This window comes from Rhinoderma darwinii, chromosome 5 (genome assembly GCF_050947455.1).
Source record: "Rhinoderma darwinii isolate aRhiDar2 chromosome 5, aRhiDar2.hap1, whole genome shotgun sequence".
Classification (NCBI taxonomy): domain Eukaryota; kingdom Metazoa; phylum Chordata; class Amphibia; order Anura; family Rhinodermatidae; genus Rhinoderma; species Rhinoderma darwinii.
Window position 1 is genome coordinate 311,885,488 of NC_134691.1, and position 25,376 is coordinate 311,910,863.

Below are 25,376 nucleotides of genomic sequence, written 5' to 3' on the forward strand. Positions count from 1 at the left end.
AACAGGGAGGGTCAGTCTATTATGAATAACGGAGCCTGTGTTCTCTATATATAGGTTATATACAAATTTACAAGTTACTACATAGTCTTTAGGGTTAGTTGGGAAAAGGCTCTATTTTGGCAAAAGCAAATTTGTATATATGTTCTAAAGCCCGCCAACTATTATTGTCTCCCTTTCTTCTTTTTTGCATAACTCTATATATAGGTGTTACCTTTCATTGTAATCCTGACTAATGATAATTTGATGATTCCTGAGAACTTATCTCTACAGAACAGGAAGTGTCAGTCTATTATGAGGCTCAGTGGCCAGAGTTAAAAGTGCAAGATATCAGATTTTTCTTTAAATATATATAGATAATTAAAAAACAAAACACCAAAAATTCTTTAAAAAAAACATGTTTAACGTAAAAACTTGATATCGGTCATTTTCTGATTACACATTCCCATAGCCTTTGGTGTATATGTAATTCTGAGTGTAATAAAGTTAATATGTTAACAACCCCCCTTAATTAATTTCAGATTTAAACTCCGCTTTAACCTCTTAAACCGCCAGATGAACAGCGTCCAAAAAAAATAAAAAAAACAACGGCAAAATTCTCTCTTTTCTCCCATTCCCCCCATAAAAAATTAAATAAAAGTTAATCTATAAGTCCTATGTACCCCACAATAGTACTAATGAAAACTAAATATTGGCCCGCAAAAATCAAGCCCACATACGGCCACATTGACGGAAAAATAAAAAAATTACGCCTCTTTTAATGCGGCGATGCAAAAACAAGTAATTTTTTTCTAAAAGGGTTTTTATTGTGTAAACATAGGAAAACATATAAAACCTTTACATATTTGGTATCCCCGTAATCGTGCCGACCCATAGAATAAAGTTAACATGTTATTTACGCTGCATAGTAAATGGCGTAAATTTATAACGTGAAAATTAATGCTGGAATAGCTGCTTATTTTCAATTCTCTCCTAAAATAAAGTTAATAAAAGTTAATCAATATATTATAAGCATCTAAAAATGGTACAATTACAAAATACAACTCGTCCCGCAAAAAACAAGCCCTTATACAGCAATGTCGACGGAATAAAAAAAAAGTTACGACCGTGAAAAAACAAAAAATAAGCCTTGGTCTTTAACGTGCAAAATGGCCCGGTCATTAAGGGGTTAAATATTTAATACGCTTAAAACAAATAAATATATAAATAAATAAGCTTTATTTAGTGTTTAACTGAGCACAGGAGGATATTTGTCTCATCCCTGAGAGCAGATCCTGGAGAATAATTCTACAGGTGCTATGTGTCCAGCGATGTTCCCCCTAAGGCTAAGTTCACACGGAGTATTTTGCAGGCAGAATTTCTTCCTCAAAATTCAGTTTGGAAGTTTGAGGCAGAATTTCCTCTCCCTGCACGCCGATTTTCGCTGCGTTTTTCGCCCGTGGCCATTGGGCGCTGCGGGCATAAAACGCCACGAAATACGCTTTCTCTGCCTCCCATTGAAGTCAATGGGAGGTCAGAGGCAGAAACGACCGAAGATAGCGCATGTCGCTTCTTTCTCCCCCGCCTCCCATTGAAATCGACGAGAGGTATTTTCGGGCCGTTTTTGACGAGCTTCCGCGTCAAAAAACTTGTCAAAATACTCTGTGTGAACATAGCCTTAGGCTCCATGCACACGAACGTGCCCGTAATTACGACACGTAATTACGGGCACGGCCAGCAATGGACGGCCGCGGGCAGCCGGCCGTTTTTACGGGCCGTGCTCCCATTATAAAGTATAGGAGCACGGTCCGTAAAATAAGAAAATAGGACACGTCCTATTTTTTTCGGCCGGTTTCTACGGCATGGACACCTTCCCGTAGACATGCGGGAAGATGTCCGTGGGCCATAGAAATGAATGGGCCCGTAATTACAGTCGATTTTATGGTCGTGTGCATGGGGCCTAAGTCTTGGCAGCCCCTGAGCGGGACAGTTAGGGAGCAGGGCAACTCTCCATCAATGGTGGACGATCTAATGACCAAACGTAATACCTCAAATAAACGCTAACATAACGACTAAATAAGAGAATAAGAAAATTTATGTTAAATTAGTTTTAAATACTATTTTAAAAAAAACTCTTGCATTTCTGCCTCAAATAAACATAAGTAATCTTGAAGCAGATTTTTTTTGTGCGCACATACCCTTAGGCCCAGTTCACAGTTTTGTGGCGCTGATTTGGATGTGTTCTTGTTGCAGATCCATCTCTGACCTCCCATTGTAATCAATGGGAGGCAGAGAAAGCGTTTTTCAATTTTTTTTGTTGCGAAAAACGCCGCAAAAGCCATGGCACGAAAGTGCAGGCAGGTGAAAATCGGCCTCAAGATTCCTGAAGGAATTTTGAGGAAAATTTTTCTGCTTGCAAAAAAAGTCTGTGTGAACAGGACCTTCGATAGCAATTTTACCCTAAGGAAAAAGAAAAGGTAAGCAAGGTGTATGCTGGCTGGAGGTGCTGCTCCATCAAAGGCAGCGAGCAAGGTACATTCAGGGCTAGTGAGGGGTCATTAATACTGAAGGTCAGGCCCGCCAGGGAGGAGGTTCATGGCAGGTGAAAGGTCACCTTCTTGCCCACAAGGCACATCAGGGGCGCTGAAGGTGGTGTAATTACTGCCAGGTTAAGGACAGTTTTTTTTATACTGCCCATCGCTATGTGCCTTGCTGGCTCTGTCGCTGCCTTATTGCGAACCAGGCAGGGCCAACACTGCCAGCAAAGCACATGGCGACGGACGGCATGAGCAGTTCAGAGGACGAAAAATAAATTCCATTAAACAATTACAGCAAGGCATTGGGGTGCAGCAGGGAAGGTTGTGTGTTTCAAAAAAGTAAATAAATAAACATATGATCCATTATCCACCATTTTAAATTACCTGGGCCCTGAGAATCAGCACTTCTGCACACACAGAACGCAGCTCAGCTTGCAAAAAGGCGGAAAGGACTGACCCTCGCTACTAGATCCCTTAAATAGACATAGGCTAAGACTGCCCCTAACACTGCCCACCAATCCAAAATGAAATTATTCAATGAATCACCCGCCCCCACCTCCATCCCTTCCCTGCCTGTCTTCTATTGGCTGGCAGCTTATGACATGATAAGCTGCTAGCCAATAGAAAATTAACAGAGGCAGTGCTGGCAGATGCTGTGCCAGTACTCCGGAACAGTGGCCACAGTGGGAGGAGACAGAATGCATACATACAGCAGGCAGCAACCATAGTACTTATTTCAATCAGCGGCTGGTTGCCGCATACAACCAGGGCTGCCATAAGGAATTTCTGGGCCCCATACTGCCAATGAGTCTGGGCCCCCGCCCCTCTCGTTATTAGGAGGGGGGGGGGTGAAATGTAAAGGGGTGGGAGGTAGGGCACATTAAAAAGAAAACTCTTTGGAAGAGCAGGGCAGAGACAGGAGGTGGGTGTCTGAGGGCAAAGGGGAGAGACTAAGTGCCAGGGCTGGGAGAACTGAAAGTAGCAGTGGTAGCCAGGGGGGAGACGCAACCTCACAGGGGCTCTGTGGAGTGACAGGGAAGGTGTGTGTGTGTGTGTGTGTGTGTGTGTATATGTATGTATATATATATATATATATATATATATATATATATATATATATAAAATCTGTCAGGGTGTAGGAGGGCAATATAAACAAAAATCATTGCACTGAAGCCCTATACACAGGAGAGTCACTCACCAAAATGTAGTCCTTAAGATCTCCCACCGCCACGGGCATGTCTGGATGATGCTTTTGCATCCTCTTCACACGCTGCACACACGTTATCTGTGTAAAGACCACACAACAAAATTAATTCAGACACCAAACCAGAAAAAAATTCAGATCCTAGACCAGACCTGTTGGGTAATTCAGACACCTTTCCACCAGACCCCCTACCTGTGGCCAGAGTTTAGCATTTAGACTTTTATCTATAGGGGGGCTGTGTCTGGAGCGATCTACAGGGGGCAGTGTGTGGCACTATCTACAGGGGGGGGGTGGCACTATCTACAGGGGGGGGTGGCACTATCTACAGGGGGGGTGGCACTATCTACAGGGGGGGGTGGCACTATCTACAGGGGGGGGGTGGCACTATCTACAGGGGGGGGTGGCACTATCTACAGGGGGGGGTGGCACTATCTACAGGGGGGGGGTGGCACTATCTACAGGGGGGGGTGGCACTATCTACAGGGGGGGTGTGTGGCGCTATCTACAAGGGGCTGTGTGTAGCGCTATCTAAAGGGGGCTGTGTGTGGCGCTATCTGCAGGGGTGGGTGTGGCGCTATCTACAGGGGGGGGGTGTGGCGCTATCTACATGGGATTGTGTGGCGCTATCTACATGGGATTGTGTGGCGCTATCTACATGGGATTGTGTGGTGCTATCTACAGGGGGCAGTGTGTGGCACTATCTACAGGGGAGTGTGTGTGTGGCGCTATCTACAGGGGGTATGTTCGTCGCTAACTACAGGGGAGTGTGTGGCACTCTCTACAGGGGATTCCAGTCCAGGAGGAGACCCTGACCTCACGGTCCATATATGGACAGTGACCTCAGGGGCTACCTCTAGGAGAGGAATCCCCGGCCAGAGTGTCTGCAACTCTATGGCCGGGGATTCCGCTCCTGGATGGGTGAATGGCAGAGCAGGAAGCTGATACTTTCCTGCTCTGCCATAGTATTCAATTGTATCTGCATCCTGTGGACGCAGATACAATTGAATATGGCAGTGGCTGAGACACGTCTGGGACAGTAATTTGCCGGGACTGCCTCTGTAGATTCAAGACAGTCCCTGCAAATTCAGGACTGTTGCTAACTATGCCTCCGGTATAAGCTTTCTCCCCCTGCCCAGGTATACTCTCTCCTTCCTCCACCCCTCCCCATGTATAATTTCTCCCCTCCCTTCAGATATCATCACTTTTCACCCAATTATTACCCCCCCCCCCCCCATTGTATAATGTCTCCTCCAGTGGAGGGATGTCACGATACCAGAATTTGGACTTCGGTACCGATGCTTTGTGTAGTATTGCGATTTCGATAACAAAGCGATACTTTGCCAACAGTAATAAAAAAACAAAACAGTTCTTCCATTTTCTGATGTGAGGCGCGAGGTGTGATGGTAAATTTAACCTCCATGTGCCTCACATTAATAGTAATTAACCCCATCATGTTCCTCAATTATAATGGGTTAATGTGTAAGGTACATGATGGGGTTAATTACTATTAATGTGAGGCACATGGAGGTTAAATTCATCACACCTCGTGCCCCACATTATTAAGTGAAAGAAGTTTTTATTTTATTTTTTACAGCGTACACATCATAAATGACGCAAAAAAATTGTTGTGCAGGTTATTATGGCCGCGCCAATACTGAATGTGTATATTTTATGTATTGAGACTTATTTTAATGTGTTTTGTAAAAAAGGTGTATGTGTATATTGTTTTTTTTTAACATTACTTTGTTTTTACTTTATTTTTTAAACTTTAATGTACTGGTATATATCTATATACAGATAGTACACAGGCAGTTGTTAGGACAGACCTGAGTATGCCCTAACAGGAAATATGGTAGGACAGCCCTGGGGTCCTTCATTGGACCTTGGGCTGTCTGCACGTATATGGTATGTCCCGCGATCCAAGGGGCATCCCCCCTTCTTATTTTCTCCTGAATGCTGCAGTCAGCTTTGATCGCAGCATTCAGGGGAATAGCGGCGGAGATGAGAGGTTTCTTTGATCTCTGCCTTTATAGAGTGGGACTGCGGCTGTGTAATACAACCAGTGCCCCGCCCCACACGCGGTCAGCACGAGGTGATGCGGGCGGCGCTGCACTAATGAGCGGTGTTTCAGGCACTGAAGACAGAACATGTGGGGGTGTTTTGTAGTGCGCCCGCCATGTTCTGTTTTCAGTGCCGCCGCTCATTAGTGCAGCGCTGGCCGCATCACATAATCCTGGCGGCGCGCACATGTCAGGACTCCGGAGCGGGGCCATAACTGTATTACACAGCCGCAGCTCCGCTCTCATACATTCATGTATTACAATATTGAGCTGTGCGGCCGCACAGCTTAGTATTGAAATACATGAAATAACGGTATCGAACGGTTTGGGGGTGCACGGTATCGAAACCGTATCGAAGTTTGATGCATCGTGCATCCCTACTCAAGTGCCATCCTCCCTCCATTATTATCTCCTTCCCACTCTAGCATCATTTCCCTCCCTACCTAATTCCATCTCAGTGCCCCCATTAACATCTCCCTGCCCCCATTATCATCTCCCTGCCCCCGTTATCATCTCCCTGCCCCCGTTATCATCTCCCTGCCCCCGTTAACATCTCCCTGCCCCCATTATCATCTCCCTGCCCCCATTATCATCTCCCTGCCCCCATTAACATCTCCCTGCCCCCATTATCATCTCCCTGCCCCCATTATCATCTCCCTGCCCCCATTATCATCTCCCTGCCCCCATTATCAACTCCCTGCCTCCATTATCATCTCCCTGCCCCCATTAACATCTCCCTGCCCCCATTAACATCTCCCTGCCCCCATTAACATCTCCCTGCCCCCATTATCATCTCCCTGCCCCCATTAACATCTCCCTGCCCCTATTAACATCTCCCTGCCCCCATTAACATCTCCCTGCCCCCATTATCATCTCCCTGCCCCCATTAACATCTCCCTGCCCCCATTATCATCTAACTCTACCCCCTCCCCATAGAAAGCAAAAATCTTCCCCACGTCTGTATTAGTTTACACTGCAGCATAGGATTGTATCACTATCAGCTCTACAACGGCTCTTTTCTCCTGTCCTGTGTAAACAGAGGGAGAAGACAGGTTTATTGTCACATGTTACACAGGACGGGAGATAAGAGCCGTAGAGCTGATACAATCCTATGCTGCGGTGTTAACATAATACAGACGTGGGTAAGATATTTACTTTCTATGGGGGCAGGAGGAGATTTTCTCAGGAGGCTCCGGGCAGCAGCAGCCGGACACAGACATAAGTTAGTACTCACTGTGTCTGAAGAAGAAGAAGACGACGACGACTGCTGCTGCTGCTGGACGTATCCTCCGAGGCTGAGCTCATAACTCCCGGTGCTGTGATGTCTCCACCCCTTGTCTCCTCCCCACACGCTGTTGTGGAGGAGGAGGGGCGGGCATATCTCACTCTTCCGCGGGCCCTTACAGTTTTATTCTGATGTAATGAACGGGCCCCTGCTTCGTGATGGGACCTGTTCCTTTCACCGAAATGAAATCGTAAGAGCCACACTGCCGTGAGTATATTAATTCCAGCCGCAGAGTGCGGCCCCTTTTTTTAAAATTTATGCCCGGGCCCCTCACTGCAGTACCCCTAGTACCCCCCTGATGGCGGCCCTGCATACAACAGACGCCGTCTCTGATACTCCGGGCTATCTCCTCTCGCTCTCACCTTCAGGGACTTCTGATTGGGTGGCCGCTCTGTGATGGTGAGAGAGGGAGGAGATTGAGAAACTTTTTTTTCTCCAAAGATATTCGCCCGCCGCCCGTGACAGTGTGCGGCCTTTAAAGTTCAGGGAGCTGGGGAACCGTGGAAGGTGCACAGCTGCGTACCTTATAGGGAGGTCTGGGGTCCAGACTGTCCACACATTCAGTGCTCACTTCACAAAGCTTTATTTAACATTGTTCCAAAGAAAAAAAACCTTAAAGGGGTTTTCTCACGAGAGACATTTATAACAACCACAGGATATGTCATAAATGTCAGATAGATGCGGGTCCCACACCTATCTCCAGAACGGGGCCCCCTGAACCCCGTTCAGCCGCTCTGTGTTGCGGCTGAATGAGGTGAATTCCAACCATGAAAAAGATTTTATGGTCGTGAGTTACGTAAACAGAATGGTAGTTATGGAAACAGTGTAGCTCACATGCTACGCTGCTTCTGTAACCGCCATTCACTACTATGAGAGTTACGGAAACAGCGTAGCTCGCTGCTACGCTGTTTCCGTAACTCACGGCCATATAACTAGGAAGTGGTCGGGAGGCAGCGAGATCAGACAAAGCTACAACAGGGGTTTAGGGGGCACCGTTCTGGAGATAGGTGCGGGTTCCAGAGCTGGGGCCCGCATCTATCTGAAATTTATGATATATCCTGTGTACGTAACGTAACTGCTGTGGATTTTCTGTCTGGATTTGTTGGCAGATAATCAGCAGTGTATTACAGTAGCAGCTATGTGGGTTACATTTACCAAATATCACACTGCATTAAATTTTCATGAAAATTACCTGCGGTGCAGATTTTTAATTCAGAATGTCAATTTATGCTGTGGAATGATTGCACAATTGTTGCAGATCTACCCCATTGAATTCGATGGGGAAGTGAAAATCATCAAAAATTCATACTTTTTTTTTGCTGCAAAATGGCTACTAGAAAAAATACAAAAACGGTTTTCCACTTTAAGGGTATGTGCACATGTAGTGTTTTCAGCCGTTTTTCAGGGCGTAAGCGACCCAAAAAACGGCATAAAAATCGGAAGCAGAACGCATCCAAACATCTGCCCATTGATTTCAATGGGAAAAACGGCGTTCTGTTCTGACAGGGCGTTTTTTACGAGACCGTTTTTCAGAACGGCTGCGTAAAAAAACAGCCGCGAAAGAGAAGTGCATGTCACTTCTGCAGACGTTTTTGGAGCAGTTTTTCATAGGCTCTATAGAAAACAGCCGTTAAAAACGCTGTGAAAAACGCGACTTTGAATAAAAAACGTCTGAAATTCAGAAGCTGTTTTCCCTTGAAAACAGCTCTGTATTTTCAGATGGTTTTGACTTTGTGTGTGCACATACCCTAAGATAGAAAAAAAGGCCATATTCCCTTCACTGGCGCTCCCGTAGTGATGCGTTCCTCTCTCTGCAGGCGGCTTCCAGGGATGACAATTTGTCCCATATGACCACTGCAGCATCACATGGGACGAGACGTCATTCCAGGAGGCCAGCTCAGCAGAGACCAGCCGATGGAAGCAGGGACATGTCGCCGAGGAGAGTATGGTCTTTTTTTTCCCCCTTCTCTGCAATGGCAAATACAGCCAAAAATCTAGGAATTTTTCCGCTGTGTGGGGGATGAGATTTGTTGAAATCTCACCCACACTGCTGCTATTGTAATACGCTGCGGATTTTCCGCAATGATTTTCTATTGACACAATGAAAAACGGCTCAAGAAGTGATATGCACTTCTTTTTACGAAACCGCCACATAAAAAACACCATCGGAACGAAACACCGTTTTTCCCATTGAAACCCACAGGTAGATGTTTGGAGGCGTTCAGCCTCGGTTTTTCAGCCGTATTTCGGGTTGTTTACGGCCCGAAAAACGGCTGAACATTAGCTGTGTGAACCTACACTTAACAGTCAAAGAACCACGTTTATCAAAAGTGCCGTCATATTTATGTCTATGGTAAAATTCCGAACATCTTTTACATATGTTATGAGCGATTTATGGCAGCATGTAACATGTTTGATAGATCTGTCACAACATACATCGCTGCCATTAACACTCACACTGGCTAAAAAGATAGCCCTTCTTCTACGCCAGGATCCCTGTGAAGTAAAGATGCACATTTTCTTCTCAATTGTGACTTTTTTTCAAAAAATTTTTGCATTTCATAAATGTATCTAGATCCTGACCATCAGTAAGCCACACTTACTGTAACGTCTATGGCCGCAGTCCGTTGTTCTAACTTAACCCTTGACGACCCCGGCCATGGACATCCTGCTACTGTGCTGCGTTGTCCCCGTGAGGCGCTGGCACTCCCGGGTGTCGAGACTGTCTTCCGGAGGGTGCGTGCGCCCGTGCCCACTCTTAAAGGGCCAGCGCGCATGAAATCATCATCAACTCACATGATTTCCTGGACTATTAGAAGGCCCCGCCCTTCTGATCCTTGCCTGAGCGTTGTTGTCGTTTCCCAGTCTGTCTTGCAAATGGTTTCCTAAGGGTCTTCCAGCTTCCCAGTGTTCCCCGTACCTGTATCCTCTTTCCCGTAATATCTAGTACTATCCTGATCTACTGCCGTACTGAACTGTTGCCGTGCTGCATTTCCACGCCTGCTCTGCTACTCCACGCCTGACGTCTTAACTGCCGCCTGGTCCCAGCCGAGCCTGTCTTGCTACTGTCTACATTGCCTTAGGTAACCTTTTTGGACTATCGACTCTGTACCATGCCTGTTTGGCCAGCTGCCATCAAACTACGCGGTACGGCCCAGTGGGTCCACACCCCGCATCGTGACACTTTCCACTAGGCACTAAATTCTGGCACTATTTTAAGTAGAAGGCATCTAAAAAGGCGCAAATACATTGATCAATCTGAGCCAAAATGTTGAACGCACATACATAGTAACACAAAGTGACACAAACTGGCCGACTGCTCCTGTATTGTTTATTGACACCCTAAAACCAGCATTTTAGTGATGTATCTTGGAATTCATGGTAAAAGGCCATCACATCAGAAAATTGACATTTTTCCATAGATGGAGCATAGATCGGTGAAAAAATATTATTTTGATAAATTTAGAGTTTTCTCACAGCTTCCAACGGACAATATGAACCAGTATGTGACTTCAGAGTCTTCATGTGGGGGTTGCCCCTCAGACAGCAGCTTATTTCCCGGAGAAACAAAGGACCTGGCCTGTTGAAATTCAACATACATGATCCTTCTCTCCCACAGGCAGATGTCGGGGGGACAGGCGAGCTGCCCTCATACACATTCTAACGTCAGCTGATCCTGCCGAAATCCGCAAGTTTAGCCAACATTGAACTAAGGTGTATGATCATCTTAATGGAACGTCCATCCTTTTGCAGTTGCCTGAGAATCCATTACTTTCAGAATTTGCTTCTGCCATAGGGGACTATAAACCAAAGTTACAGAAAGTTGAATCGGCTCCAGTCAGTAGCCATGATGGTGACGACAGTCACACTTGTAGAAAGTAGCAGTGAAGCTGTGACATGAAAGTTAACCTTGTAGATACAGATTAGTTTAGGATGATATATGGATATTCTGGTTCCAGTTAAGAAAATAAAACCTAGGAAAGGGTCTAGTAAGTACTACCGAGGGTCGAGTCAGTGCCATGTGATGGCAAATATGTGATGGCAAATTAAATTGTTTGCTATTTATCTTGCCAGAATATGCATAAAGGGGCTGCCCAAATGTACATACTTAAAGCTTAATCATTGTAGATGAAACATTATACAGTTTTCTAATATACAAGTTTTATGCTGTCAGCGAATAGAGATTTATTTTTCCATTAAAGAGGTATTCCGATGAACGGCCACCTAACAGGAGATTGGGGGGGTCTCATGACCATTGTAGCAATAGAAACCAGATAGGACAGCAGCATAGAGGGGTAGAAGTACGATAAAGGTGACAGCAGCAGCTCTCGATTGTAGGCTATGGCACGTAAAATACAATTTTCCTTTCTTTTACCTGTTTTGTATGAATTCATCTTGAAGCTGCATGATTTCTTATGCAATGTAATCATGCTTTCTGTTACCTGATAGGAATGACCTAAAAGAAACCTGTGCAGATAAGAGAGGCAGTGTATTGTATAGCAACTAGAACTTCACCCAATGATAACAATATACCTAAAACAATCTTGTGTATAAATATTTTTCTCACCTTAAACATCCTTGAAAGCATGTTTGAAGTGCTACAAATATTTTTTCCTTTTAATGCGTAAGAATACGAAAAGCATTTTGGGTAGTGTCACATTTTAAAAAAAACATATAAAACAATAAAACAGAAAGAGGCATAGAAAATATAAAAAAAATAAAATGAGGTGCGCAGACATGGATCCCAAGAACATATTTTGAGGACATGGTTCCAAATATAAAAATAAACCAATGGTAGTAATGACAAGAATACAATAACTGGTCCATTAGTTACACATTTTCTGCAAGGTTATGGACCAACATACATGAAAAATGAGAAGTAACCTTATTATACATAGGCTTGTTCCTGAGGTACACTGTGGATTGCCAATACTTTCTGCAGTTTTAAGAAATTACTTTAAAAGTTCCTAAAAAAATAAAAATATATAATAAATTGACCATGTCACCATTCATGTTACATTATGTAAAACGTGTGGAAAAAGCTATTCATCTATATAATAACACAATATATACATATAGGCTTTACTTTTTTTTTGGGATTTTCCTATTTACTATAAAAGATATACAATAGGCCAATTTGTGACAAACTAGAGATATATTTTAGGAATGTCAGAGTAGCTGCATGAGGTTGTTCTATTCTGCGCTTTGAGAATACATATTTCTATAAGCTTCCAGCTCTTGCATCAGCTGCTTGATATGCATTTCGAGCATGGCATTATGGCTCTCCAGGCATCTTATGTACTCTTTCCTCCTGAGTCGACACGCCTTTGCTGCTTCCCTGCAAGCGGTGAAAGGCAAAATACTAAAAAAATGGTGCGTGCAATTAATTATATAAAATACAATATCTTACAAAGAAATAAAATAATTCATATTGTGATTTACACTCCTGATTTGCTGGAAACCCAAATGAATAGGACTTCTTCCCAGACTCATTACAGTCCACCCCGGAGTCCAAAATGTAACCCATATGGTCACTTCCTCTAACCAAGTCCAAAGAGTCCAAAGCCCAAAAAGTTATTCCGCTTTATGACAATATAGATCTTTGAGGGCCTTGAGTTCCTCAATCAGAGTCTTGTTTTGGTTCTCAAGTACAGCCACACGATTTTCAAGACATTTCACATATTCTTTCTTCTTTTTACGACACTCCCGAGCCGCTTCCCTAGGACCAACATAAAATACATAACTAAGGCAACAGCCACACTGGTAAATATGAGTAGCGGGCTCCAGCTTCACACTGGCCATGCAATAATATACCCATGTTATACCACGTAAACACAGTGTCAAGGACACAAGCAACGAGAGAGCACAGCATGATGAGAGCACAGCATGATGGGAGTACAACTACAGGAACATGATGACAAATAATGGCTGAAATTATATAAGAAAAATAATAAAGATATAAACGTAATAAAGATTTCCAGCCCTAGAGCACAAATGTCAGCACGAATGATCGCAACAGAGGCAAAAGGAACAGCGCAGGACAAACTGCATGCAAAGCCGAGAAGAACAAGAACGCAGGTATGAAAGGAGGTCAAGTCTAAGAAGTCACACAGGAGATTAAATAAAACCAACAAAAGAGCTCTGATGATTAAAAAAAACACCCAAGATGCCTGCAAAATAACATGCCATATAATAAAGTGAGAAGAACAAAGCCAAGATATTGTAAAAGCCGTTTCTGATAACCCGAGTCATGTTTCAAGACTTTTAAAAAAGTGTCAGACATTGCTTTACAGGATAGCCACTTTGTAAGGAAAGCTATTTTGCATACTTTTGCCAAGGAGCAGTGCCCTAAATACTCCATACCAGCTGGATTTCCACAAGGAGAATCAGAACCCTTTCACTACCTACTGGTAGGGTTGTCTCAGAATTGGCAATTGTTACCTATCCACAGGATAGGTGATAATTGTCTGATCGCTGGGAGCCCCACCGCTGAGCCTGCAACCGATCATGAGAACGGGGGTCCCAAACCCCCTGTTTCGCCTCACTGCACCCCCTGCATTGAGGAGGACATTGAATGGAGCAACAATCAAGCATGCGCGGTACTGCTCTATTCAAAGTTACTAATAATGACGGATACAGCCGAGTACAGCGCTCAGCTGTTTCCATCAGTCCCATAGACATTGAATGGAGCAGTGGGCACATACCCGACTGCCCCTTTATTTAAGCTCCTCCTCACTGCGGTCGAGCAGTGAGGCGTAACAGAGGATCGGGATACCTGTCCTTGCGATCAGTGGGGGTCCCAGCGATCAGACAATTATGACCTATCCTGTGGATAGGTGATAATAGTCAATTCTGGGACAACCCCTTTGAGCACCAGGGTTATAAAGCTCTGCAGACCACAACATTTCATCTGCCCGAACCGTGCGGGAGTGTAGATCATCTACGGTCCTCTACTAGGCCGAAGCACATGCTGGAAATGACAACCACACGATACCCCAACAGTATTTCTTATACAAACTCCTGGGTGGCTCATAATGGCACTACTCAGTCTTGATGATGTCATCGTCAGTACAGGCACAGCACAGGTAAGTAAAACTTTGGGGGCATGTAGAGCTCCACGACTCTGAACAAAAGGCATCCAACGTGTGGTTTTTCATTGTGAACGTGATGTTCATGTACATATCAATCCTAATTACCTGTTTTTCATTAGTCGCATCTCTCTCTTCCGCGTTACTTCTTCTGCAATCTGCTGAGGGATATGCAAACTCGTGGATGAAGCTGCCATAACTATTCCATGAGGCAATCCAGAGCCCGGTGTATGTATCTGGTGCGCTGGCATCTCTCCCGAGGCAGCTGCAATGTTAAAAATAAAGAAATGAATAGAGTTTGGTCATGTCTCATGTGTGGTGTGGAGCTGTCCTTCCAGAGGTCACCTTCAACCCGGTCATTATTTTATGTGTGTAAGGCCTCATTTAGACAAGCGTGTCCGTTGTGTGTCTGCAAAAAACGGGCCGTGTTTCACGCATGTGACTGTCCGTATGGTGTCAGTGCGGTTTCTGTGTGTCATCCGTTTTTCTCGTCTGTAAGCGCTTCCTGGATTTACTTTTTTTTTCTCTGCATTTCTTTAGCAACTGATGTGTGAAGTCGTCCGCGTGCTGTCTGTTGCTTTCACGCACCCATTGACTTCAGTGGGCGATGAGGTCCGCGAAAACGGACAAGAATAGCACATGCAGTGAGTTTCATGCAACGGACAGACGTTCTGTGAAAAACACGCATGTTTGAATAGCCTCATTGAATTGCATTGCTCAGTATGCTGTCCGTTATTTCAACAGACAGCGCACGGACGTGAAACACACTCGTCTTGTAAGATTTTTATCTTTTACCTATTAGTCTCTCAAATCAATATCTAGATTTAGAAAAGTGACACCAGTTGGTAGCAACCAAATACTACATAGCTATGTAATACAGCCCATCCCCCACACCCCCTGATGATGTCATATGCTGCCTACAGCCTCACGATGCAGCTGTAACAACGCTCACTCATCGGCATCAGCAGTAAATATGTGATATCATCTGTCAGGAATCGAAAAAGGACAAAACACAATAGAAAGAAAAAAAAAGAAGAGACTTAGAAGTAAAAGAATGAATGGGTTTCATCAAATAAATATTAGTTCTTATATAATGAAAAGTTCTACAATTATCCAATTTACCAATTCCTCATAGTTTTCAGGATCTCTGCTTGCAGTCATTCAATGTTTACTTCCCAAGAATGAAAATCTGTGGCTTGTCACAAGACACTGTACTGTAAAAACTGTACTGTTAGACTGAATACACGTTGCGTATTTTGCTGTGGAAGATACATAGCAAAGCCGCAGGAAACCGCAAGAAATGCCCAACAAAAAAACGCACCCTAAGGTTCGTTTTTTGATGCGGTTTTCGCTGCGTTTTTTCCGTTATGCTGTGTATATCGCTGCATTTTCATGGTGCATATTTTTCCAGAACTAGGTAGATAGATTTCGCAAGCAGAATCGCAGGATAAATCAACGCGCCCCGGTTTCGAAAATACGCACCGTTGTTCACTTTACGTCCAGAAAAATACCAAAGTGTGGACATGAGATTCCCTCAAATCTCATTGCCTATGCTGGTACTGTATTACGCTGCGGTTTGGATGCACGCAACTCAGTGCGGCAAAACCGCACGTAATACGCAACGTGTACATTCAGCCTTAGGGTGGATTAATTACGCCACGGATTTGTCTGCAGCAAGTTTGGATACGGATTTGTCACGGAATTGCTGCAGTTTTCACCCTTCACATGGCAAAGGATCAAATCCGCAGCACTCCACAACAAATCTACATGTAAAAAAAAAAAAAAAATGTGGATTTTGCGGCGGTCAAATCTGAATACACCCTTACTGTAATCAGTGCTGCACCTGGGTGGTCATCACATGACCAGCACGGATTTTCATTCATCCTAAGTAAATAATAAAGGGATTGCATGAGATCTTGAAAACCGGAAGTCATTTATACACAAAGTAAATTAGAAAACGGTATAACATTATTGTGCAATGAATAACTTTTATTTGCGGAAACCGTAAGGCTGGGTTCACACACCCTATTTACGGACGTAATTCGGGCGTTTTAGCCTCGAATTACGTCCGAAAATACGGCTTCAAAGTGTCGGCAAACATCTGCCCATTCATCTGAATGGGCTTTACGATGTTCTGTGCCGACGGTCATTTTTTTTACGCGCCACTGTCAAAAGTGCATGTCACTTCTTGAGACGTAATTGGAGCCGTTTTCCATTGACTCCTTGGAAAAACAGGTCCAATTACGTCTGTAATGGATGCAGCGAAAAACGCCTGCACTTGCCATTACGTCTGAAATTCCGGAGCCGTTTTCTCCTGAAAACAGCGCCGTAATTTCAGCCGTAATGGAGGCTGCCGTGTGAACATACCCTGTGAGTAATACAAATGATGTTATCAGAGCTCTGTTAACACCTGAGCTGTGGCTTCTGTTTACAATGGAAGTAACGACACAGTGTCGGATCTGTCGTATGACCGGTACCACCATTGTCCGATGGACGCAATTAACTTACAATGGGGTCGTTTGGTGTTCCATCGTGGTGTCCCTGTTTTGACGGGAATAATAGCCCTGCATACCAAGATACACTTAGGCCTCATGCACATGTCCTCCCATTATAAAGTATTGGAGCACGGTCCATAAATTAGCATATACAATTTTTTGTGGGTAATTTCTACGGCTCGGACACCCTCCCGTAAATATACAGGAAGGTGTCCATGGGCCATAGAAATTAATGTATCCGTATTTTTATCCGCAATTATGGATCCGTAATTGCAGATAAAAATTACGGTCGCGTTTATGGGGCCTAATGCCTTATTGACACGACAGGGTCCCGCCCGAGCCCGAGTGTCGGCCGATAAAATCGGCCGTCTTTCCCGGCCGGTTTGCATTAGTTTTGCATCCGTTCTGGGCCGGGCATATCTGGACAGTGACATCAGGGGCAACTCTTGAAGGGGAATCCCAATGTGTTCGGGGATTCCGCTTCAGGAGTTTCCCCTGATGTCACTGCCCAGATATGGACAGAGACATCAAGCGCTCTGTCCAGGAGTGGAATCCCCGAACACACAGGGATTCCACTCCTTCAGGGAGCTAAAGTGGGGCTAGCACATAGCAGAGCGGGGAGATACCTCCCCGCTCTGCTATAGTGGCGTCGCTACAGCAGTAGCAGCCGCAGCAGCGCCATCGAAGGTGTCACCGGGCCAGGGCGCTTTTAAAACAAGCAGGGGAAGGGAGCCAGCGCAGCGCTCCCTTCCACCTGCTGTACACCCCGGCCCTGCCACAGTGTATCTCTAGCGTGCAGCCATTCGTCCGAATGGCATCAACTCCTCCTCACATGCACTCTGCGCTGTGAGGAGGGAGCGAGCGACGGAATACATGGCCATCACTCGGGACACATTCCGGTGATGGCCGTGTATTACCCGGCCCCATAGACTTCTATGGGAGCTGGGCGGCCGGGTAAACGGCCGAAAATAGGACATGTCCCCTTTTTTGACGGCCAGGTTTCCCGGCCCGTCAAAAAAATCGGTCATGTGAATAGCCCCATTAGGGGTCTATTGTTCCTACTGCAGCCGGGTGACGGACGTTTTATGAACGGCCGTCACCCGGCCGGGAAACCCTGTCGTGTGAATGAGGGCTAACAGTGTAGGATAATACAATTGACGGGATATGCTGAAATTATTTTTTTTACATATACACACACACACACACACACACACACACATACATACATACATACATACATACATATATATATAGCAAACAAGAAAGCAGCAGCACTCACACGGAATCAATCGATCAGGTGCCCAGCAAAACGTCCCGATCCTCGGACGTGTATTGGTATATAAAGAAAGAAGATTTGCAGCATTCCAATGTGAAAAAAGTGGTGGTTTATTCAATCCAAGAACAACAGCAACGTTTCAATCCTACAATAGGATCTTTGATAAAGATCCTATTGTAGGATTGAAACGTTGCTGTTGTTCTTGGATTGAATAAACCACCACTTTTTTCACATTGGAGTGCTGCAAATCTTCTTTCTTTATATATATATATATATATATATATATATATAATCTCATTATGTTTTAGTGTGCGTGTGTATATGTATTGGTTTATGAATGAGGTCTTAGGCTTCATTCACAACTGATTTGGGACTCCGTTAATGGGTTCCGTCTGAGCTTTCCGTCAGGGGAACTCATAAACAGAAACCATAGGTTTCCATTTATATCACCATTGATTTCAATGGTGACGGATCCGGTGCAAATGGTTTCCATCGGTCACCGTAAGGGTTCCATCGTTTTGACGGAATCAATACAGTATTCGACTGCGCTACTCATTCCGTCAAAACGACGGAACCCTTAATCAACGGCGACAAACGGAAACCATTTGCACCGGATCCGTCACCATTGAAATTAATGGTGATGCAAACGGAAAACGATGGTTTCCGTTTGTTTCAGTTTGGATTCCGTTCATAGGTTTCCCTGACGGAAAGCTCCGACGGAACCCATGAACGGAGCTCCGACGCAGATGTGAATGAAGCCTTAGGCCTCATGCACACTTCCATCACCGTTTTCTCTGCCGTTTTTGACGGATCCGTGTGTCCGTTTTGGTATCTGTGTGGTTTCCGTGTGTACTCAGTGTCCGTTCCGTGTTTCCGTTTTATACGGAAGTTGTGCTTCCGTTTGGCTTCCGTGTTTCTGTTAAGAAAACAGAAGGTATTGAACTTGTCACATGTCCCACTCTGTGAACTTTGGCACGCCCTGCCGTTGCTAGGGCAACGGATCCGTCAAAAATGGACGGCACACGGAAGCTTTCCGTGTGCCGCCCGTTTTTTTGACTGACCCATTGACTTCTATGGGCCCCACGGTCACGGAATCACTGACCAAATTAGGACATGCTCTACTTTTGACGGAACGGAACAACGGATCAGTTAAAATAACGGAAGTGTGCATGGGCCCTTTGACGTGAATGGGTTCAGGGTGCTACCAGGGACAAAAACGGATCTCACCCTGAAGGAAAAAACTGAAGTGGGCATGAGGCGATGTCTGGAAGGAGAAAAACAAAATCTAAACAAGTCTAGGTTCTTATTATGTATTAACATAACTACATACAGATTATATATATATATATATATATATATATATATATATACACACACACACACACACACACATACACACACACACACATATATATATGTACACACACACGCATACATGTATGTACACACACACACACACATATATATGTATGTACACACACACACATGTATGTACACACACACACATATATATATGTACGTACACACACACACACACACACGTATGTACACACACACACACACACACATGTATGTACACACACACACACACGTATGTACACACACACACACATGTATGTACACACACACACACACATATGTATGTACACACACACATATGTACACACACATATATATATATATGTGTGTATGTACACACACACACACATCTCAACACTTGTTCTGTCACTTATGCGCACAATATATGTAGTAATGTGACATCCACACGTGTTATATACGCTTACTATACACGTACATTCATGCTGTATACACATATCTCTACACACACATCTTACAATATATTTGACCACTCATTTTTAGTTTAGAAGTTTCTCAGCAGAACCCACATGATCCCCGGGCGCTCCAGACAGAGCAGTCACATAGTATTCAGCGTCCAGCACTCACCCCACATGTTGTCCGGCACAGAGCGGTCTAGCAGCGGGAAGTGTACATGGGAGGCTCGGGGTGTCAGGCTGGAAGCAGCAGCATGATGACGAAGATGATGATGACGCTCCCTGTGCTGACGTCAATGTGCATCTTGTTTAGAGTGTAACATTTCCATTTCCCCGGCTGTAACCAGATTCCAGGAAATCACATGACGTCAGCGGCTCCGTCAGAGTAGGAGGGGCAGAGCAGCAGCGGACACCCCGGACTTCTCCCCCTCCGCTAACCTGGAAGTCTCCTATAGTTTATTCAGTGCCCCGTCACCTGTGCCCCGTCACCTGTGCCCCCCCCCCCCCCCACCTCTTGAGTAACTACATGACATGCTGGGAGTTGTAGTACCCAGAGACAATGGGTTACATCAAGGTGACGCTTATTTACTCTGCGCACTAGTGACGTGGACATCGGTCACTGTAGGCAGAGCATACGGAGCTCTCACGTGGCAGGACAACTACAGGAGGCGACATGCTGGGAGTTGTAGTTTATATGAAGTATATGAATGTTAATCAGAGCTCTCTTACCGTAGTCGTCTCTGGTGACTGCCATGTCCTCAGTGTGAAGCTCTGTCCGTGCTACAAGTGCTGACACCGCCTATTAATGTGTGCGGCGGATGACATCATCGTGACGTCATTGCCCTTGTACACTCATTCTTCTGAATAATGCTGGGCTGAGGTAACCCTTCCCATCACTGCTAATGTACAGACCATTGTAATCCTGATGGGAGGGTACACGAAGTACCAACGTTGTGACAGTAACAACACAGGAGCCATTGTCACACTCCAGATTACATATAATGCACATGTATAGCTGGAAACAGCCACTAGAGTACCAACGTTTGTCACAGCGACAGAAATGATGTCACTCTATTATATGACATCCATATGAATGCAGATGTTTACATCAAAATCTGTCATCCCGACCCACAAGCTACTTATATACCAATATACATCATACAGACCACTGGTCTGACCCAACACCAACATCAAGATGCATGGAGTACCAACGTTTGACACATCATCATCACCATCATCATCATCATCAATCATGTCACAGCTATTCCCCTCAAAGTAAATAAAAAGTCACTTTATCCCAACATTACTCATTAAACAGAAAACCTATAACCTGACATTACATCAGCAGCAAGAAGCATGGAGTACAGCGTGTGAGATCACACTACAGGGACAATCACAGGATCGCTGCTACCCCAACACCTATACAGGTAATATAGGGGAGTTAGATGCATGGAGTACCAACATTGACATTGTGATGAAGGAGACATAAGAGGGGCCATGACCCCTCAAGAAAAGGACGAGGGGGTAGTATAGAAGCAGGCTAAGTAGGTGGTTTTAAATGGCACTGGTCGCATGGCTGGCGGCGCCAGGCAGTCTGGAGGGGGTTGAAGGTAAAACAATAGGAATCTCACAGCAGGATGAAGCTAGGAAAGATGATTGGGAGAGGGGATTAAGCAGGTAGCAGGTTAGGGTCTAAAGGTGGTTTTACACGGCCTGACGTGGGCCGTGCATACGAGCGCCGATTAGCAAGACAGCTCGTTGATCGGCGCTCGTTCGCTCCTTTCACAAGGAACTAGTATGGGGACGAGTTCTCGTTATTCCGATCGCTTGTCCCCATACTTTTCTATCATGTCGGCAGCGCAGCTCCCTGTTTATACTGGGACATATGCTGCTGACAACCATAATATTTTCGGCATTTAAAATGATCAATCAGCTGATCATTGCCCCGGGCAATTCTCGGGAATGAGGATTCTGTGAACGCTCGTTTGCCCGATAATTGGCATGTGTAGAAGGGCCCTGAGGTTCCTATTAGAGGGGCAGATATACTTTCATAAACTAGCAATGAGCGTGTCATTTACGTTTTAAAAATGGTCTACTACACGTGAGCGCATTACACACAAAGATATTGAGCTCGTAGGAGGGTGGCAAAGGACCGATCTGATAACGACTGGAAGATTTTGGATTACACGAGGGGATGCGGCAGCGACAAACGATAATCTTTCACCCAGGTAGATGGGGCCGATCCACAGAAACCTTACGATTTATCACTCGTCGTTCGATCTTTGCACGCTATTACACATGACAATTATCTCTTACATTTGAACGATTATGGGAAAATTCATACGATAATTGCTTTGTCTAATAGGGCCTTAAGACCACACGCACACATTGTGTATTACGTACGAATTTGCTGTGCAGATTTTCCGGCCGCAAATCCGCAGTGTACTACAGTACCAGAAAACGAAATGAGATTCCAAGTAATCTCATCTACATGTTTCAAAAAATTTCTGCACGTAAATTGATCTGCGGTGCGTATTTTAAAATGTGCAGCATGTCAAGTTATCCTGTGTTTCTGTGTCACAATTGTGATTGACAAGTTTATAAAAAAAACACACCAAAATCAGCACCTGTTTCCACATCAAAAAATGTAAAATCTGCACCTAAAACTGCATAAAAAATTCAATATTAAGTGTGGATTTTATCTACGGAATTACCTGCGTTTATCTGCGTCTTTTATTCAGATTTTCAACATTAAATTCCGCAATGTGAGCATTTAACCTTAGGCCCCATGCACACGGCCGTGCACGTAATCACAGGCCGCGAATGCGGGCACGGCCAGCCCCCTACGGCCGCGGACATCCGCCTGCATTTTCGGCCCCTTCTCCCATACAAAGTATGGGAGCACGGTCCGTAAAAAGCAAAAGATAGGATATGTCCTATCTTTTGCGGTACTCTTCTATGGCCTGGACACCTTCCCGTAAATAAACGAGAAAATGTCCGTGGACAATAGAAGTTAATGGGTCTGTAATTGCGGACCGTAATTGCGGTCCTGAATTATGGACGATTTTTACGGTCGCGTGCATGGGGCCTTAGGGTTCATTCACACGTTGCAGTTGATGTGCGTTGTTTTTTTTCTGAATATGGTGCGTTTTGTTTTTTTAAACATTCTTTATTTTCGAGTATTTTTCAACACAAAGAAATCATAACATGCCAGAAATAAACAGCAATACAGAAAATATACGCATCCATCTTACATTGCAGGCCAGAAAAAACACAACGAGAGCAAAAAAAAAACAAAAAACAGGTCAAAAGAAAATAAACAGACCATATTATGCATATGACACATCCAGACGATGCAGCACAGTCCTCTGTACCGGTATTGGTTCAGAGTGCACAAGACCTATAGGAGGTGCACGAATAGGGTTGGCGTGGCTCGTTTTTGGCGCCAAAAACAAGCGGTAAGCCGCGATATGAACAGCAGCGCTCATCAGCAGGATACATCCATGCGAACAGGGTTTTAGTGCCTGACGAAGGTCTTCTTGGACCGAAACGTTGCACTCCGCCCATGGCATTTGAATACAATACAAATAAAACGAAAGAAGTTTTGAATCATATTTGTCTGTGTGCCGAATACTTCTCTACAGTCCTCTGTACCAGCAGAGGTTAGAGTAATATGATGAACAGGATACATGGGCATCGAGGAAACATAGTAATACATTACAAACGATACTGAAACTGCATCCAGGACAGTGGGCACCACGGCAGGTGGTACCAGTATCACGACATGTGATAAGGCATCAATTTCATACTCCACATCGGATAGAGGTGAAAGAAAGCAGACAGAACCAGAGGACCCGGACTCCCACTTTCAACGTCAAGGCGGATCAAGCCCAAACCCTCCCCTGCTATGTCCTATGAGGCCTACGCATAATGTAAATATTCGTCCGTCACAGAACTCTTGCCACACCTGCCAGACCAATCTCCCCACTCTCGGATTTACTTGTTGGGCCTGTGTTGCCTCCTCCATTCTCTGTAGATGTAAAATCTCCTGGAACTATTCAGTGATGGTTGGCACGATACTGGTCTTCCACAACCGTGGAATAACTGTGCGGGCTGCGATCAACAGAAAACTGATCAGGGTTTTCGAATATTTTTGATCGTCCCAGGGAGCATGGACAGAAGCAACACTTCCGGAGTATTGGGAAGTACTTGGCCCGTGATTTTCTGTATAAGGTCCACCACCGACACCCAGAATGAGTGGAGTAACGGGCACTCCCACCAAATGTGCAGCATCGTACCACCAGTTCTGCCACACCTCCAACATGTATCTGGAACCTCCGGGTAGAAGGAGTGCAGCGCGACAAGATCTTATAGTTGGTCTCCTGGGCCTTGCAGGAGATGGAAAAGCTATGACACAGGGCAAAAGCTTTAGACCAATCCACCGACAATGGAGGCGACGTAAGCTCTCTCTCCAACCCTTTCACATAGGACGGTGGAACCTTGTTATGTAACTACTGCAAACACTTATAGAGAAGGGAGATAGTCCTCTCCGGAGGGGAAGCAGCAACACATAGCTGTTCTATCGGTGTTAGATCTCTGTTCAAAGACAGCCTCACCCTACTAGCAGTATAGAAATGTTGTAACCATAAAAAATCCCAGCGCCCTACCGATGATGTCTCTGGTTCCGGGACAAGTGCCTCAAAGGACTTCAAACCCTGACCCGTCAGAACATGATGAAACGTCAGTGGCGAAGGTCTGGACGCAAAGGTCAAGAAGGAAGGCTGCTTCCCAGGCGGAAAGTCCACATTATGAGAAATCGCCACCATGGGACCATCGGGAGGAATCCCTACAGCCAGAATTCGATAACGTTTATACGTGAGTACAACCTGTCCCGAAACCAAAGGGAGCAGAGCGTTCTCCTGCCCCTTAAAGTATCTCCCCCGTAACCATGGAAGGACAGTGAGAGGGACCGGTGCCAAAATATTTTCCAGCCTCACCCACAATTTAGAGTCCGCATGATGGAACCAATCCAAGATCCTAGCACTAACCGCCGCAAAATAATAGGTCAGACAAACAGGCAATCCTAGCCCCCCTCTCCGCTTACTCTTGAACAAGGTAGTTTTCGCTATTCGCAGCAGGTCTGCCCCGTCAAACAAACCTAGGCATAAATTTGTTTAGTTGAAGGAAAAACCCCCTGGGCAAGACACACGGGACCAGCTGAAAAATATACATGAGACGCGGAGGGACATTCATCTTTATCACGTTTATACTACCCAACCACGAAAAGTCCTTGGTATCCCATTTGTCTAGGTCAGCTCTAAGACTCTGAAGAATGGGCAGAAAATTAAGAGAGTAGGAGTTCGCAAGCGTCACAGGTATCTGCACCCCTAAATATTTCAACGAGCCCGTCTGCCACAAAAAAGGATAGTTACTACGCACCTGCTGGGCTTCCTCCCCTGACAAAGATATATTCATAGCCTCGCTCTTGGACATATTCATCTTGTAGTTACTATAATAGCTATACGTTCGAATGGCTTTCATCAGAGGCGGCAATGTGAGGTGTGGACTCGTAATATAAAACAATAAATCGTCAGCAAACGCCGACACCTTAAAATGCATTTCCCCAACCTGTGCCCCCCGAATGTCAGCATTATTCCGAACTGCTATCAAAAGGTGTTCCATC

At 44.9% G+C, this 25,376-nt stretch overlaps 1 protein-coding gene across 4 annotated transcripts in view; it reads right to left on the reverse strand.

The window, feature by feature from the left end:
* Positions 1–12,198: 12,198 nt before the first annotated feature.
* CREM (cAMP responsive element modulator) overlaps positions 12,199–25,376 on the reverse strand; it is a 40,429-nt gene continuing 27,251 nt past the window's right edge. Inside the window, exons 1-3 of one of the 4 annotated variants that reach the window (XM_075827449.1) lie at positions 20,423–20,487; positions 14,259–14,415; positions 12,199–12,781 (exon numbers count right to left, since the gene is read on the reverse strand). In XM_075827449.1, coding sequence (XP_075683564.1) covers positions 12,637–12,781; positions 14,259–14,415; positions 20,423–20,447 — 327 coding nt within the window. In that variant the 5' untranslated portion in view covers positions 20,448–20,487 and the 3' untranslated portion in view covers positions 12,199–12,636. Of the gene's footprint in view, positions 12,782–14,258; positions 14,416–19,865; positions 20,057–20,422; positions 20,488–25,376 lie in introns of those variants that run through there. The other 3 variants (XM_075827450.1, XM_075827448.1, XM_075827447.1) reach the window with 3 other exon arrangements.